At 37.2% G+C, this 17,947-nt stretch overlaps 1 protein-coding gene across 2 annotated transcripts in view; it reads left to right on the forward strand.

Moving 5' to 3' along the window:
- Positions 1-17,947, forward strand: part of PCSK5 (proprotein convertase subtilisin/kexin type 5) — a 248,141-nt gene that overhangs the window by 201,912 nt on the left and 28,282 nt on the right. For both annotated transcript variants that reach the window (XM_030467471.1, XM_030467470.1), the window contains exons 22-24: positions 3,021-3,157; positions 4,396-4,593; positions 4,925-4,993. In XM_030467471.1, the coding sequence (XP_030323331.1) occupies positions 3,021-3,157; positions 4,396-4,593; positions 4,925-4,993 (404 nt within the window). The remainder of the gene's footprint in view (positions 1-3,020; positions 3,158-4,395; positions 4,594-4,924; positions 4,994-17,947) is intronic.

Raw genomic sequence — 17,947 nt, forward strand, 5'->3', positions numbered from 1 at the left:
GGAAAAGTGGCTGTATGGTCTTTAGCACTAGCTTACAGAGTCCAATGCAGAAGATGATTAGGGCAAACAAAACCAGGGCGAGTGAGAAAACAAGTGTTTCATGAGTCACCGTTGGCTCCACAGGTGATAGATGTTCATCTAGGTGATATCTATAGAAAAAGACAAATTTCCTTGAATATGGGAAATAGTCTTGCTTTCATTGTCAACTTTTCAAAGTCATAAATGCTAGAATCACAACAGTGACAAATTCGACAAAAGTCTAGGGTATCTGTAGTTATACACAGCCAGAGACTTTGGCACAAAGCATGAACATGGATACCTATGCTAGAAATCTGGGAGATATTCATAGCACTTAAACATCATTTGGGTCATCTTGCACCTAATCTAAGAGTCTAGTAGTTTTAAATCCATGTCCTACCTTTACCTTTTGACTCATATAGGTAGCTCTGGTTCTTTTGCACTAGATTACATTGTAGCCAGGTGATATTTGCACTGATATGAAATCAGAATCAGACATAGTGTCATAGGAAAAAAATCCAAAGGCAATCCAGAAATTTACCTGGCAAATATCTGTCATATGACTTTGCCAATAAAAGACATACCAGGATCAAAGGAGTCCAAGCAAAAATCATAAATGAGGAAACAATATTAATTTAAGGTGCATTACATCAGAAATGGCATTAAAGCAGGAAGTCTGGCCAGAATTTTGGACTGTGGGCTGGATTTCTCCGTTTCCCAGTTGCATTTGAAATTATCTGTGTTGGCTTGAAATCTATTTTTGAGTTTTACACAGAGAAATGTGCAAAACAAGGTACAGAGCAACACCATTAGACCTCTGTAGCCTTTGGTAAGGGTGTTGCTGTCTCCCCCCTACTCCCCAGCCCCCATCAGCAGATCCTCTAACAGCTTTTAATTTTGGTATGTAACATTTCTAAAAGATTTCTGTGCTCCTGCACATCAGGAAAGTTGTTAAAAAAAGTCATATTAAGACATCCAGTAGTTAGAGATATAATTGTTTAAAAAAAATCACACAGAGGCTAAAGACTAACTCCTTCCACTGGACATTGTTTGTTATACATCTGAAATAGACATGTTTAATTGAAACAGAATTGTAAATCCTGTCCCTCTTGAGAGTTTCACATGGTGTTTATTGAAGTCAGAAATGAGAAGCTACTAGGTAATCCAGACTAAAATTCATCAGTCCTGTTTTCCTACAGGGGAATGCCTTTCCTCTTTGTAAAGGGTGGTAAGACTTAGGGACTGATATTATTGAAAATAATGTGAAAACAAAAACACCGAACAATCTCTGTTCTTAGTGACAGCTCATCAGAAGATGTCACGTGATTTCATAACAAAATCACTCAGATCATCTTCTTTTTTGACAAGTCAAAACATTATTACCTGTTTTAAAAATACTATGGAATTGAATTTTTTTATCCAGCCAAGCTGACTTTCACAACATTCTTTGCCCATCTGTTTACGGTTCGAGCTGCAAAGGTCAGTGACAAGATCTGAAATGCAGGTGTCTTCCATTCGGTGCAACATAAAAAACAAACACATAAAAGAAACAAAACAAAAGAAAACAAAACAAAAAAACTAACCAAGTAAACAAACAAAAAAAAACAGAAGGAGCTACAGTCTGTGAATGTGAGGTGAATGGTCTTAAACAATGGTCTTAAACATTCAGGCATTGGTATGCAGTCAGCATAGGATTAGTTTACAAACTCCAGAGCAAAGATACATCTTTACAGAATGCTTCATACACCCATTCAAGCTTATCCTGATTCACCCCAGCAGCCTGCCTTCAGCCTCACAAGACTGCTTAATAAATTCCTAAGTTTTCTTTGTTATGTGTACTTTAGGAAGACTGTTTGCATGATAGCCTGCTTTTCCATTTTCACACTTCACAAGCCTAGACTTTTCCAGTCATGGTCTGTTTGGTTTTTTTTAACATTTGAGGCTTTTTTTTATATATTAAATGGTTTCAAAGACTATTAGACAAAATTGGTTTTAATCTTTGTAGATCTTTTCCTTTTCTTCTTTTAGAATAACTATTACAATGGCCATAGCAATTCAAATTTACGAAGGCTTATTGTAAACATTCTCTAATGCTGGCTCCAAGGAAGCATGGATCTTCCATAACATCTTAATGTTATGGAAAGCCTGCTGCTCCCCAGATGTACAAAAAGGTGATAGTCTTAGAAGCTGTACTAAGGTCCTGAATGGTGTGCAGCTTCTCTAGAAATTGAGTTCTACATCCTCTGATACCACACTGGTCAAAGCAGTTTTGTGGATGAATACAGTCTCTATTTTCCTAATACTGAAGTACTGTCAAATTCTAGCCAACTTGTTTTATATTCTTTTTATCTGTATTGATGGTTTTCTACTTTTGTCCCAGACAGATTAAAATCAGTAGACATTAAGTTGTAAGAGAAAAATGAGCCAGAAATTTTCATGAAATAAAAGGATTCTGTAGAAAATATTACCCAACAAAAGGAGAATACTCAGGAACAAAACTCCCAAGTGCTTGCAGATATGCAAGTCTAAAAATGCAACCCCTAAAAGCCAACATTCAGGTAGATGTTTGATTTTATGTACAAAGTCATTTTTCTGAAGCCATAGTACTGTTCACAGGAAATCTTTAAAGTAAAATTAATATGAAACTTCAACAAACAGATCATTTAGAGAGAAAGGCCAGCTTTTTCTTTCCTTGTAAAATAAGTGACCATTGCAGAGATTGTGGTAGAAGGACATTTAGGTACAGCGGCAAAACGTGATTTTTCTCCGAAAAATATCAGAAAACACTACTAAGATCCAGATTCAAAATATGGTTTAATTTCCACTTAGTACATACTATGAATACGATCGGAAAAGTGTAGGAGTAAACAGCAAAGACTTTCACAAAAGTAAATATAGTAAATATAGTGAAGGAAGAATATCTTGGGTTTCTTGTTATTTTCCTGTAAATGTAAAGAACAAGTAAGTGCTATATCAGTAATCATGCCCCTCTGCCTTGAAAGAGTCTTTGATGATGGTCAGTGTGCTATGCAATGCCCCAGAGGAAAGTATGAATTCAAAGGACAATGTCATTTGTGCCATCACACCTGCCTGGACTGCAGTGGAAGTGAACCTAACAAATGCACCACTTGTGGAACAGGTAAGAAAGATTTTGTTTTGAAACCTTTTCCCCCTTCCTTGGCCTCCAGGTTCCCTTTTCTTTCTGCTCTCGGGGTCAGCTCTTAGATTAAATAAAAGAAAATGTGCTTTTGCTACTGATCTACATCATAGTCTTGTTTTGGCCCTGAAGGGAACTGGAACTCCATTTATTCTTTTAAAGTACAAGAACACACAAATCTGCATTGTGTTTCGTGTTTATGCGTTTTCTTTGGTGTATTTTGAATAGGGGATACATTACTTAACAGAAAGAGCAGCACAGGAAAGAAAGGACAGAAAACCTATACAGCTTGCCTCTGGAAAAGAAAACTCCAGACATGCCTCCCCAAAGCTCTACACAGTATGTGCTTGATTGAAATGGAGCAAGCTTGCAAGGGAGGGGGAGGCAAAGAAATAACCAAAGTGGGTTCCCCCGCGGACTGCTGTGTCCCTACAGCTGCAAAAACAGGGCCTGCAAGGAGAAGCTTATCACCAACACACATGGAAACTTGGGGGGTTTCACACATTTTTGCAGACCTTAGGTTGAGAGAGAAGGTAATATAATTAAACTTCTGTTTGTTCCAAAAAACAATTCATCTTGATTTGAAGCTCCATTTTAGAAACTGCTTCCTGTTGCCTATAACACCCTGTGGGTGAATAACTTGAGACTACTACATACACACAGAAGTGCATGTAATTAGCGTGATCTGCCCTTGGAAACAAGTATTTAAGCTTTAACTTCAAATTCTCTTAGTAAAGAGGAATTTTTTGTGAGCTTTTTCATAACTGACTCAGAGCCTTTTCCCTTTCAGCTGATACTCCATTTTGAGTCTTAATTATTAGTGGCCCAGGCTTTATTTAGTATTAAGTGTCTAGATAGCAAGAAAACACTAGCATGAATGATATTGTCATATTTGTTATGAGACTGACAGAACTTCTATGTTCACTGTAACAGAACTCGGCAATGGAAACCTCTTGACTTTGTTAGACTGATGCATGTAAACAGTAATCATTCACTATCATTACAACTTTATATGCCATAAATCTCCAGGAACGTGGATGGTTTGAAGTCCAGAAACTTTTACACATGTTTGGTCATCTGGTGTCACCCTGTACAAAACTAGCAGTCAGCGAACAAAATTAGTTCTCACCAGCTGCAGCACTGGTGCTTCATAAAGCCTGCTTGCTATGGCCAAATGTCCTCTGCTGCTGACACCTTTTTCCTGCTTTTTTAACACACAGATACAAGAGGGATCGAGCGTTTCCTGTACCATGGGGAGTGCAGGGAGAGCTGTCCTCCAGGCTACTACCATTCAGAGCACACCTGCATGGCCTGCTCTGGCCACTGTGAGGTTTGCCTGAACTCCAGCCACTGCAAAAGGTGTTTCAGAGGCTACTTCCTAACTCAAAACGTGTGTCAGAAGCATAGCTGTAGAGAAGGTAAGCATCCCTCAGTAGCAATTAAGAAATATTCTATTTGATTTGCAGCAGAAATGGGGTTAAAGGGTCTTGGTTCCTATTTTGAAATATGCAGTCACATCTGATTGAGGTCCTTAAACTACAGCACCGATGCTTCTTTAATATCATGTTAATGTAAACATTTTTTCTCAAAATGAGCTAAGAAAGAACAAATGAGAAAAGAAAATGCTGTGAATATTCTTCCATATTGGATTTGGGTAAAGTTTATTTCCAGGAAACTTGCTGAGTGCTTTTTAGTGTTGGCCTTCCAATATCAAGAATTAACCCAAAACTGGTGAATTGCAAAACACAGGTGAAGTGGAAGATCCTGACTCTGAAGATTGCATACCCTGTTCAGATGGATGCCAGAACTGCAAACAAGGTAAATATTCCTGTTGTGAACCTTTATCTTTATTCATAAGGTAGGGAAATCTATTCCTCTTCCCTCTCATCATGAGCCTGTGTGTGCGCACTCTGCATTCTCTTACAAGTACACTCTTTTTTTTCCCAATATATTTATTTTTGAAAAATTTCTAGATTCTGTCTCCAGCATAAATAAATAATGATTTTTAAATTAATGTAATCTTTATGTAATCTTTACATAGGTTTTGTTGGGGTTTTTTTCTTGCTTGAATGTCACATTCAGGCTGAGAAATTTACTGACTTTCTGAAGCCCTTATTTGACATAAAACTTTTCCATAGATGTTCAGATTTTCTGGGCCTAAAAATAGATCATTAGTTTGTGCTTTTCTGTTAAAGAAGTAGACATGTGGACAGAACTTAAATGGGCCAGTCACTGCAGTAACAATGCTCAAAAAAAAAAAAAAAAAAATTTGTTTTTTTCAGATAAATGCCATCTAACTTATTGAACTGGGTTAAACCTGTATATCAGTAAGTCATCTTCACAGAGGACTAAAGATTTTCAAAAGACCTCAAAATTCACTGTTTCCACTGTGTTTATATTAAGAAAATTTTATTTAATGGGTCTGTATGGAGCTGAGTTACTGATCAGTAACTCAAGACTGAAAGGAAACAGGATGACCCATCAGAAAGGAAGTCTTCAGCTGAAACCTCTTAGACAAACTTCTTAAGTACAGAATTTAGGTAAAGTAGTGCTCAAATGAGTACTGATATGTGAAGCCACTTTGGTAAGACCATTTATGTTGCAGAAAGTAAGAAATGGGTAAAATCCCCTTGAAGGATTATATAGAAGGAAAAAAAAAACCTAAGTTTTGTTTCTTTTAGTGCAAATCTACTACTGTGAGTACAAGAGAATGAAAGGGACTATATAGAAATTGGGAATAGAAGGGAAAAAAACTGTGAAAGCATCTCATAAAAACAAACAAACAAATAAACCAAAAAAAAACCAAACCAAACAAGAAAATCAAATCCAGAAATTAATTCCTACCACTAGTCACAACAGTTTAGATGTCCTTTCTGGTTTTGTGTCAACATTTTCCCCTGGGAAAAAAAGACTATCCTCAACACTCATTCACACCAGACTTATATTAGGATTTTCATCACATATGGCTTTCTTCTTTCTACCAGTCATCCAATCTAACACATCACACTATCAAACTCCCCATGAATACAGTCAAGCCCAGTGCTTTCCTCTGCAGCTACACCTGCAGCTTTCAATACTGAGGAATGAAGAGGTGGAGAGACCAGGTTAAATATGACTTTAACTATACTGTAGTCTTTTTTTTTCTTTTTTTCTTTTTTTTCTGGTGTGGTATTTCAACTGGCTGAGTGTAGAAGAGAAGTTAAGAATCTGTTTCAGTGCCAATCTTTATTGCTGCTATCAGATGTTAATTTCCTATAGTAATGTTTTTGGTGCTCTTCACAACATTTATGACTTAAAAATCTTTCTGTCTCTGTTGTACCACTTTAGTGCCAGTCCTTACTTTGAACTATTATGAAATGCACCCTGAATAGCAACTTGTCTTTAAAACAGCCATTGCAAGAAACCTAGAGACTGATTTTCTTTTTATACGAGCTTAATAAACTGACACAAAGAGACTGCAGGACTGGTCATAAGCAGCTAGCATACAGAAAAAATATCTGTACCTTTGTCCCAGAAGCTCATTCATTTCCTAAATATTAATCATCCATAATATTCTCTATGTGCTTACTCTCGGGTTCTTGTACTTGAAGTTCTGATTTAAAATAGGCTTTTCAAAAGCTTCAAAGATCAACAGAACAGATGTAGGTAAAACAAAGACTGAGTTAACTTTCAGTGCTGAGTAAATTCAGAAGTATTAAGATGCCAGACTTTGGTAAGGGGCATATTATTAAGGAAGCTCTTTGGCAGTTATGATGCATGGATTATTGAGAGTCAAAGAATTCAGCTTAGTGAATCTCTATTTGGAACAGAAGTACAGCAGTGGGCTAAAAGCAAGACCCCAAGCAATTTTTGCAAATTACCATGTGTTCCTGAATAAAGTAAAATTCAAACTTAAAGTGAATTGGATAGTAATGCTGTTTGCTTGTGCTTCTGCTTTCAATACTTATAGAATTTTCTAGCATACCAATGACTTAATTCACAGATAAAATATGCACTGTAATAGGTTTCTCAGGTCTTATCAGAAAATTGATAAATTTGAGACTCTGCAAAAAAAAAAATAAAACCAAAACAAACCACACACAAACCCAAAAACAAACAGCTGAACTGCCAGTCTCTTAGAAAAAATAGATTATTTGGAAAGCTCTAAAGAAATTACACTGCCAAAAGAAATAACTTAGCACAGTAAAATTGCAAGGTGAGCAAATGGAATGTGACACATTTATTTTCACAGATTTGTGCCCTTTCTGTAGACTATAAATGATGCAAATTCTGCATGATTTCGCAGTCTCTCTTTGCCTTATCTTCCTTCAAACACCGCTGAGGAATTTATTCTGAATAAGTTCTGTAGAGCAGGAGTAGGAAAAGAATTCCAGTGCTATGAACATTTCCACTAGAAGTCCAGCAGAAAGCTCTGGAAGAAAAAAAAAAGGGAAAAAAGAAAAAAAAAAAAAAAAAAAAAAAGAGAGAGAGAAGCAAAATGTAGTAATCATAGTACCAACTGGAATCAAAATTATATAGTACACATACCAAAAGGTATGGATATACAAAAGCAAATACATTTTTTGCATACTTGTGGATCTGCAAAAGACTCAAGCACATTCTCTCAAAAAAATTAGCAGGCTCCTGCTTTTTCTGAAGTGCTTTAAGAAGTTTTGATACAAGCTCTAAGAGATAAAAATAATTAACTTCTTGGGCTTATACTAAGTTCAGGATAACTTACAGATGCTTCATGAATTTAAAAAGGAATATTGGACCATAGAGACATTATGTTGTAAACTGGGAGCAACAAAGTGCCACTTATTCTCTTACTGTCTACAAAAAGGCTAATTGATTTTTTTGTTTGTTTGGTTTTGGTTTTGGTTTTGGTTTTGTTTGGTAGACACAGTTCTTGTTTTAAAGAGGCATTTATATGCTAATTAAGATCACTGAACTATCTGTTTTTCTACTGGCATGAAGGCTGAGTAATTTTTGGCCAAAAATTTTTTTCACAGGGTACCAAAGAACAGAATTAACCACTGCCTGCAGTCTTGGGCCATGTTATCCTGCTTTGTGCAGGCAAGAAAATGAATGAGATTTACTGTCCACTGGCATGACTCCATGTGCCAGCAAAATAGAGCAAGTAGTATAGGCAGATTGTGTGGGAAATCTCTCTTTTTGATCAGTAATGACCCAACAGACTGATTGAGACCTAGGCATAGAACTGTTATGTTGGTTTGATATGTTACATCCCACATCAGACATATCAAAGATTGTAAAACTCACTCAGTAAGCACAGATGCAGATTCACCAGGTTACTGAGGTGGAAAATTGACAGTGTTTGTTATTTTCTGGGATTCTCAGGGAATAAAGAAAAATTCTTATGTTTACGTCCAAGTTTGGACCCAGTTTTGTTTTAGGGCTCTTCTGTGGCAATAGATCTTTAGTCTCTTTACACTGAAGGTCTAAGAGCAAAGATAGGGACCGTCAGAGAGTCTTAATCAAGGACAGGTAAGTCTTTCTAGTTGTCTTTTAAATTCAAGGGATACTTTTCTTTCTGATTCCCTTCATTAACTTGGAGGCTGCTCATATTTTAAGGAGATAAAAATCTCAGAGACACCAGTCTGCCTGCAGACACCCTCAAGTCCAGGGATACGTAATAGGGAAGTTGCCTTAGACATCAGTAATTCCAAAAGCATCCATGGCTTTTTGTACATAGTGTCAAAACAATGGCTATGCACAGCAGGGTTCACCTCCATACCTGCTTCTGTTCACATGTTCTTCGATACATCTAACCCTTTTTGCTGCCACACTGACCAAATGTCATGCTTGAGCACATGGCACCTCAAGAAATCTGAGAGGAAGACTCTTGCACAGGCACTGAAATTTGAAGTGAGAGCCAAAGAGAAGACAAGCCTTAAGGGTGACTTCAATGTGTACTTGCTTTGTGCTATTGCAGCCTTTACCTTCTACCTCTCCATGTAAGTTCACTTAGTCACAGATTTAGATCACAACAGCACTCATGTTTTTTCCAAACTCTTAAAACTATAATGAATCTCAGAAATTTTCTTCAAACTTACCTTTTTAGACAGTGAAAATAGAAAAAAATAAGAAATAAGATATAGCTGCAGAATTTGAACCACTTAAAGCAAATATTCTAAGAGAATTTCAAAGTCAGTACAATGTAAGAAGATAACAATCCTGTGTCTTATTTAATATGGATAAAATGGAAGACATGAGCCAAAGTGTTTCCTCGAACATTTTCAGGTCTCACTGTTTCTAATACAATATGCATTTGCCCTTTTTGCACCTGCATAATGAGCAGACACAAAATATGAGCACTTATGAAGGTGATAAGTGACAAATTTCTCTGATATGCAGCATCTAATGTCTTGCATATGTACAATTCATAAGCAGAGACTGCCATAACATTAACCAATAATGATAAATATGAGCATCTAGTTCATTCAGGAGCTAAGTGTTTGCAACATGTGGCTCACTCTTAAATTCATAGGAATGAACAGAAGAAAAGGTCTTCATCTCAGAAGGGATTGTGAAAGTCAGGCATTCTCCCAGTTTATTTGCCCTCCTCCCTTGTAGCCTGATTCAGTTCTTACTCACCTGCTTGCTGATTCACTTCCACTCACCTCATCTAAGTTGCAAAAGTACAACATGTTATGATACGAATATTTGTCACGGGTTCCCAGAGATCACCTCATCTTCACGTAGCAAATTACCAAGTTTATTGCCTTTTGACCCATCTATGTCTCTGCAGAGAACAGCACAACGTGACTTTTCCAACATTTCTACAAGAACTATTTTCGAAGGCTGCCACTGAGAATACTGAGTTCTCCTCAGTGAGTGTGCAGAGTGAAGAACATTCAGAATAATCACCACACTTTTCTCCTTCAAAGATGGCTTACAAAAAGAGAGAAACATCGAGAAACACTGAGGAATAGCGTCCCTGAGAATAAAAGCCTAAAAAAACAAGCATTTAAGCCAAGTGTGACTCTGGGCAACAATGGAAGGTTATCCAAAACCTAACTCTTTTGTTTGGTCTGGGCTGCAAGGTCTGTGTACAGACATACAGCTATAAAGAAAGTGAGACTAAATAACATACAAATACCCCACAAGAAACATCATATGGAGTGAAATGGGGAAATACAGTCTGTAAGGCAGTGGAAATAAGAGAAAAAGTATTTGGAGAATATTTAAGGAACCTATAGCTAAAATAGCTAAAAAGGCAGCACTGTGAACAGGCAAGTTCGCAGGTACAGATTGTGATTCTGGCAGTTGGGCTCATGAGTAATGGGTGAAAAGCGATCTAGTTCCCATAGCAAACTAAGAAACACAAAGGTAAACTTCACTTCTTCAAACCTTACCTAACGATGAGTAGACTCTGGCTTTCAAAATACCAGAGAAAATTATGATAAGGATCCTTTTTATCTCTGAATAATCTTCCTCAAGAAATTAATCTTGCAGAATAGGCTTTAGATTTGCAGATAATAGGACTCATTTCCACAGGCTTCTGTAATGAGAGTATGCAACTTGTGCAAAAGGATTTGGAAGGATTTGGAACTGTTCTTCTCTGATTTTCAGTAAGTATCAGGAATAGTGCGGCCAGCTGGAGAAGGGAAGTGATCGTGCCCCTGTATTCAGCACTGGTGAGGCTATATCTTGAGTGTTGTGTTCAGTGCTTGATACCTCACTGCAAGAAGGACACTGGTGAGGTGAGGCTGAGGGAGCTGGGGGTGTTCAGCCTGGAGAAGAGGAGGCTCAGAGGAGACCTCATCACTCTCTACAACTCCCTGAAAGGAGGGTGTAGACAGGTGGGGGTTGGTCTCTTTTCCCAGGCAACTCTCAGCAAGACAAGAGGGCACGGTCTTAAGTTGTGCCAGGGGAGGTTTAGGTTGGACATTAGAAAGAATTTCTTTACCGAGAGGGTGATCAAACACTGGAATGGGCTGCCCAGGGAAGTAGTGGATTCTCTGTCCCTGGAGATATTTAAAAAGACACTGGTTGTGGCACTCAGTGCCATGGTCTAGTAACTGCAGCGGTAGTGGATCAAGGGTTGGACTTGATGATCTCAGAGTCCCTTCCAACCCAGCCGATTCTATGATTCTATGATTCTATGATTCTATGACTGAGGTGTTGGAGTGTGTCCAGAGAAGAGCAACAAAGCTGGTGAAGGATCTAGAACACAAGTATTATGAGCAGTGGATATGGGAATTGGGATTGTTTAGCCTGGAGAAAGTTAGTTTGAGGAAAGAAATTGCTTCTCAGAGCTACCTGAAAAGATGTTGTAGTGAGATGCATGTCAGCCTCTTCTCCCTAATGACAAGTGAGAGGATAAGAGGAAATAATCCCAAGGGGCACCAGAGAACATTTAGATTGGATATTAGAAGAAATGTTTCCACTGAAAGGATTACCAAACACTGGAATAGGCTACCAAGGGAGGTGATTGAATCACCAGAGGTTTTGGACTCTATGATGTTAAAGGTCTTTTCCAGATAGAATGATTCTGTGATTCAATAACAATTCATTGTAGGCAGAACATTATATTAGATGATCTTGTCTTTTTAGAGTGTAGGTAAAAGAGAATTTCCTTGCACACTGAGTATGAAAAATGTATGTATTAAAGAAAATATTCCATCTCTTGTCTGAGAAAGAAAATTACTTCCCAAGTAGAATCAAGGCTTAGGGCAAGTCACTGGAAAAACTTAAGATATGAGATTGATCCATAAGTTCTGAAAACACAGGATACTCCATATTTAGTTTAGGGTTCTCCATAGAAATAAGAGCACAGAAGAAAAATACTGGATCAAACCAAAAGTTCATCTAGTTCAGTAGCCACTGACCAAACAGTGAATGTATTCCTAAAAGGAAAACCAAAGTTTGTATTTCTACTCCTTAAACAATTTGCAGCTCAGGATCTTCATGAATCAAGAACAGCAAAGAAATGTGAGCTGCTGAATCATTCTGTTGGAATTACTGAACAAATATAATAAAACTAATATAATTTAAACCATCTGCAGTCTAGACCATCTTTTCAAGGAAGCTTGCTGCCTCCCTGGGGCCCAGATCAGGGATGTCAGCAGCAAACTGATTAGTTTAATCCATCCTTCAAATTATTACCTGCCTTCACATGGGTACCACTGACATTTCAGCAAAAAGACGAATCTAAAAAGAGATTTCAGGGCCCTGGGAAGAATGTTGAAGGATTCAGAACTATGATTACTGTTTCCTCAGTCTTCCCAGTACTCGGGAGAGACACTGGAAGAAACAGGCAAGCAGGACACTGGAAGAAACAGGACATCACACCTGGCACCAAGTCTGGTGTATCTGTCAGAATTTTCTTTTGTCTAATCACCAACAAATGTCAGATTCTTCACCTAGATGGAGTAAGGCTGGAAACAAGTATAAACTAGGAGAAAAACTGGGTTAGGAACAGCCCTGCAGAAAGGGAGCTGGGGATGCTGGTGGGTGGCAGGCTCAGTGTGAGTCAGCTGTGTGCCCTGGCAGCCAAGAGGGTGACCCACATCCTGGGGAGCATCAGCCACAGCATGACCAAGAGAGGGATGACTTTAGCCTTGGTGAGGCCTTACCTTGAGCACTGTGTGCAGCACAGGGCCCCACAGTCTAAGGAGGATGTTGAGGTGGTTGAATGTGTCCAGAGGAGGGCAACAAAGCTGGTGGAAGGGCTGGAGGCCATGTCCTACGAGGAGTGGCTGAGGACTTTGGTTTTGTCTAGTTTGGAGAAAAGGTGGGTGAGTGGTGACCCCATTGCTGTCTGCAGCTTCCTGAAGAGAGGAAGTGTTAAGGGAGGTGATGAGCTATTCTCTCTGTCAGAACACATCAGAATCATTCAAAGCTGCACCAGGGAGATTTAGACTGGATATTAGGAAGAATTTCTTAACTGAGATGATGGCAAAACACTAGAACAGGCTTCCTTGAGAGAGGCAGCCAATTCCCCAAGTCTATCAGTGTTTAAGAAGCATCTGGACACTGCCCTTAATAACATACTTTTACTTTTAGTCAGCTCTGAATTTCTCAGGCAGTTGGACTAGATGATCATCATAGATCCTGCACAATGGCAATTCTCTTTTCTCTTCTCTTCTCTTCTCTTCTCTTCTCTTCTCTTCTCTTCTCTTCTCTTCTCTTCTCTTCTCTTCTCTTCTCTTCTCTTCTCTTCCCTTTCCTTCCTTTTCCCTTTCTCTTTCCCTTTCTCTTTCCCTTTCTCCTTCCCTTTCCCTTTCCCTTTCCCTTTCCCTTTCCCTTTCCCTTTCCCTTTCCCTTTCCCTTTCCCTTTCCCTTTCCCTTTCCCTTTCCCTTTCCCTTTCCACAACTCTGCCTCAATTCTTCCGGTTTATTCCAGCCTAAAGCTCAGAGTTCTGACCTTTCAAACAAGGAGTTGTATTATGGGATCACTTACTGACTGTAGCAGCACAAATCTTGCATTTTCCCCACACATAGAAGATATTTCTCATATTTATGAATCCCGCCTGCATAAATATATGTTAATGGAAAACCAGCAGAATCAAGCTGTTCACATAGTGATAAAACCCACATTGATACCTGTGATGTGAATTTAGGGCTGCTGGCACACGGTCTGCATTCTTGTTTGTAAAAGGGTACCCTTTGGGCAATGCTATTCACTCAGAGGAGCTACCTGTGTAGTAAGAAGCTGTGCAGTCATATAAGGGACCACCTCAGCATAGTAAGTGTGTTCAGAAAATGTACACCAACACTCAGGAAGTTCAATTTTATTAACATGCAGCTTTCGTGCTTCCTGAATTCATCACATTAAGATTTTGATGGAAACAATGTCCAGTGGAGAAAGAACAAAAGATGGCACAGCATTAAAGGGATAGAATAAAATCTAAGACAAATCATCTGGATGACCTTTCTTAACTGTTAGATAGTGATGCTGGTGTCCTGACTTCATTTTTGTTGAGGTACTCTTTTACTTTAGCAGGAGTCTGAACAAACCATTGGTTCTTCTTTGAAGGCCTGTAAACAATAACTTCTTCGGTTGATATCACATTTTGGAATTTCATGTGAGGTGTAAATCTCATTACAATACTCATCAGTCACGTACAGTGAAAGACCTGAGTGTTCTGACCCAATAAGGCTTTTTAATTAACTTTTTTTTCAGTTTTCTATTCCTTCCTATTCCTTATCTCCACACTTTCCCTCAGTGAAATCCCTCCCAAAATATTATGCATTTATCAACATACATACAATTTTTTATGTATTTATCAACATTTCACCTCAGTCATACAAACCTATTTCAGATAATTAATATTATACTATGGTTTCACTCAATTTTATCTTCACTTTCTTCCTTCTTCCAATTAAAACACATAAAATCATTATTTGAACAGGAAAATGTTCCTCATTCTCTTTATTTGGATAACAAACACAAGTGGCATTCCTCCTTTAGAGTAGGGTAATTGAGATTAGAGCTGTAAATTTTCCACTTAACTCAAAAACTACTGAGAAAACACAAACAACAAGTGAAAAAATAACAAAAAGACACAAACAAATACCTTCTCACAAACACTGGAACACTCAAACTAAAGTCCTTAGTCCCACTACAGAAATCTCCATTATTAAGGTTCATTGAAAGCTGAGTTTTCAGCTGCGCCCATGTTTGGTCCAAAATGTTATTATGTTTGGATTGTAAATTTTAATTATTTAAACTAAGATGTCATAAAAAGTAAAGAAAAAATTATCTAACGCAGTTAAAATATAAAATTACTCTTGTTGGTGATGTATTACCGTTTAATTTTTTATTATTATTATTATTGTAAATTATTGTTCAGGGGAATGTAAAATGCAAATAAAACCTAGCAGTAACTGTTGAAATTAAACAATTACTGCAGGCTAGCGCTTAGAGGAAATCTGCAATATAATATAAAATAATTTCCAGTCATTACACTTAATTAAACTGGAAAAGAAGTATAAACCAGTTATTAAGTCCCATGCAATGAATAGCCTGAACTTTTCCTACATGCAAAAAAATTTGAGTGTATTCAGCACATTCTGGGCTCCTGGCTGAGCCAATAAATAGTTTAAGGAATGTAATTTTTTTTTTAAAACAAGTTCATAAACAAAAGAGGAAGCTAAAATAAAACTTACAGTTTATATACAAGATCCTGCAAAATGTACTTTTGCACTTAACTTCAACCCCCAGGTTTCTTGCATACAGTAGGTAAAGTCAAGCATGTGTACAAGTCATTGCAAGATCTGGGTCTAATTAGATGGGATGTTTTGAGTAAGTGCTACTCAGAAGTATAGAAGGCTAGCCACATGGAATTTCCAGAATTAGAAACTGTCTAAATACCACGAACACTCAAACGTAGTGAAACATAGAAATCATAAAGAATGACAAGGATTTCCAAAATACTCTGGAGCTCAATTTTAATATGGATGACCTTATGTAATAAATATTTCACTGAGCCTCTGCATTAGTATTTAAATAAATAAATAAAATTACAGTGTTTCTTTACTTGCTTGAACAAAAATACCCTTTAAGCACAACAATGCTGTGCTTGTAATCGTAATGCCCGTATTTCCCTCGCAGAGCAGAAAAAAAAACCCACGAATTCATTTCAAATCAGAGAGTTCCAACAGAATGCATGAATTTTTGGCCTTTAACCAATATTTTATTTTTTCATGTACCTTTTCTGTATTATAACATAGCTGCACTCCAAATGTATTGTACTTGAGAAGGGTGGGGGGTGAAGGAGGGAACAGGGGTATCAGTTTATTACAGACAAGGAAATAAACCAAATGGATTTTTCCATGAACTCTAGATGATCTTTACTTATCAAGAAAAATGCAATAAATCCAGAAAGTCAAAGAGGTCTTGTTTGTGTGTGAGCCCCTATATTTTCAAATTTGTTGAGTCCTGTTTCCACTGCTATCAAGATCATTTTTTTTCTGTTTTCAAAACAGTGGTATAGACTCAACATAATCAATGCAAATGGAAACTGTAATGTATAGATAAAATATCAGTAGTTCTTATGAAAAGAAGTCTTTTGGAACATGACATACTTTGCCAAGCCTACTTTGCATCACAGAGATATCATTATTTGATGGGAAAATTAAGTTCTCAGTGAATAGAAGATGTTTGTTACTGACAGTTCAAGAGCTGATTGCAGCAGATTTTAAATTAGCTACTGTTGAGGAACTGCACATTTATATCCATAAAATTGTACAGACTTAGCTTATTCTTGCAGTTAATTTCCAAGATTTTGGAAATAGTGAATGGGTTAAATATCAAATTTGTCACTGTAGGAATAGTTGTATATTTAGTTTTCTCTCTGTTTGCTATCAGTTGTTGCCCTCTTTAAATTCCATTCTGAACTATATTCTTTAGTCCTCAAAAGTATAAATTCAGAAACTATGGCTAATAAATATGGCTATTTATCTGGTGTATCTTTAAAAGGAAGAAAAGTGGTTCAGTAAGGGCTGCTGAATAACATGATATAGTAGACTAACTGTCAAATTAACTTAGCCACACTAACCCAAAGACTGCATAATATAATTTTGCAAAATTATCCATTAATTCCCTTTCCAACTCCAAAATCTTAAGTTTGAAGAAACATGCAGTGCATTTCCAAATGAAATACAGCAAATCATCCATTCCTATAAAATTTCTAGCCTTCTAATAAGGTACTTACTATTACCACTTCTGTTCAAACTCTGTGTAAGCATTAGAAAGCAAGTGCTATCTGCAATGCATCTTTTTGCTCTCTCCTCAATATCTATTCCAATTCTCAATCTAAACAAGCTATTGCTAGCCATTTGTTCCTAGATCCTAAACCAACTCAAAACATGTCATCTTTACTCAGTGGCCACTTGCTTAACACTTAATTTTTCTAATCTCTTTCCAGTGGACAGCCAGATACTGGTTTTTTGCAATTACTTCTGAAATCTGTATTAAATTGAGCTATGTAGATAGTCATCCATACAGGGAAAAATGAGGAGACAGTTAGGAAAGAAAAACACCATCAGAGCCTCCCACAGGCAAGGGAAAGAGGTCTTTCTTCAGAAAAGATGGAAAGTACATGGACAGTTTGTTACTAAACCTGCAAACAGCTCCAGAAATTTTAACAAAGTCTTTTTGATATGTACTCTATTTTTCGCATCAGTGAAACAAGGACTGCACGCACCATAAGCATAATAATTTTCAAAAGGTATAAATAGACATATTTATCAACATATTAACTTCTGGTTCCTAACAATGCTCTATAAACACTGTGAGGAAAAGAACCCACACAAATAAACTGGGGGGGGAAAAAAATCTCAAGAAGTGTCCTTATTCAAGAACAATATTAGTATTTTAGAAATCATTAAGAAACAAAAACCAAAACATCCAAATCTTTTATCTAAAAGAGAGACTTCGTAGAAAATATTTTCATATTGTAAGAGAATTTCCTGTCTTAACATAAAACCTGATGCAAAGAACACTAGATCGGGTGATTTCTGTTTCTGTTTGTATTCTAAACAGTAAAAAGAATATTTTCACACATCTGCAACATTTCTGGATAAAACTTTACACCTCATAAATAAATTGCTAGGACTACTTGTGAAACCAAGTGCATGTTGCCTAATAAGTGTGCATGTGTAAAGTGTGATTTATTGTAGATGTAGTTCAAACAGACTCAGTGAAAAATTTGCCTTATGAGTACTATTAAGATCAAAAATAATTTATAGGTATTTCCTAGTAGAGCAGTTTATAAATACATTCTCCCAGGTTGTTCCATTTCCTTCCATTCTGCTCCCTTT

Source organism: Calypte anna, chromosome Z (assembly GCF_003957555.1).
Source record: "Calypte anna isolate BGI_N300 chromosome Z, bCalAnn1_v1.p, whole genome shotgun sequence".
NCBI lineage: Eukaryota > Metazoa > Chordata > Aves > Apodiformes > Trochilidae > Calypte > Calypte anna.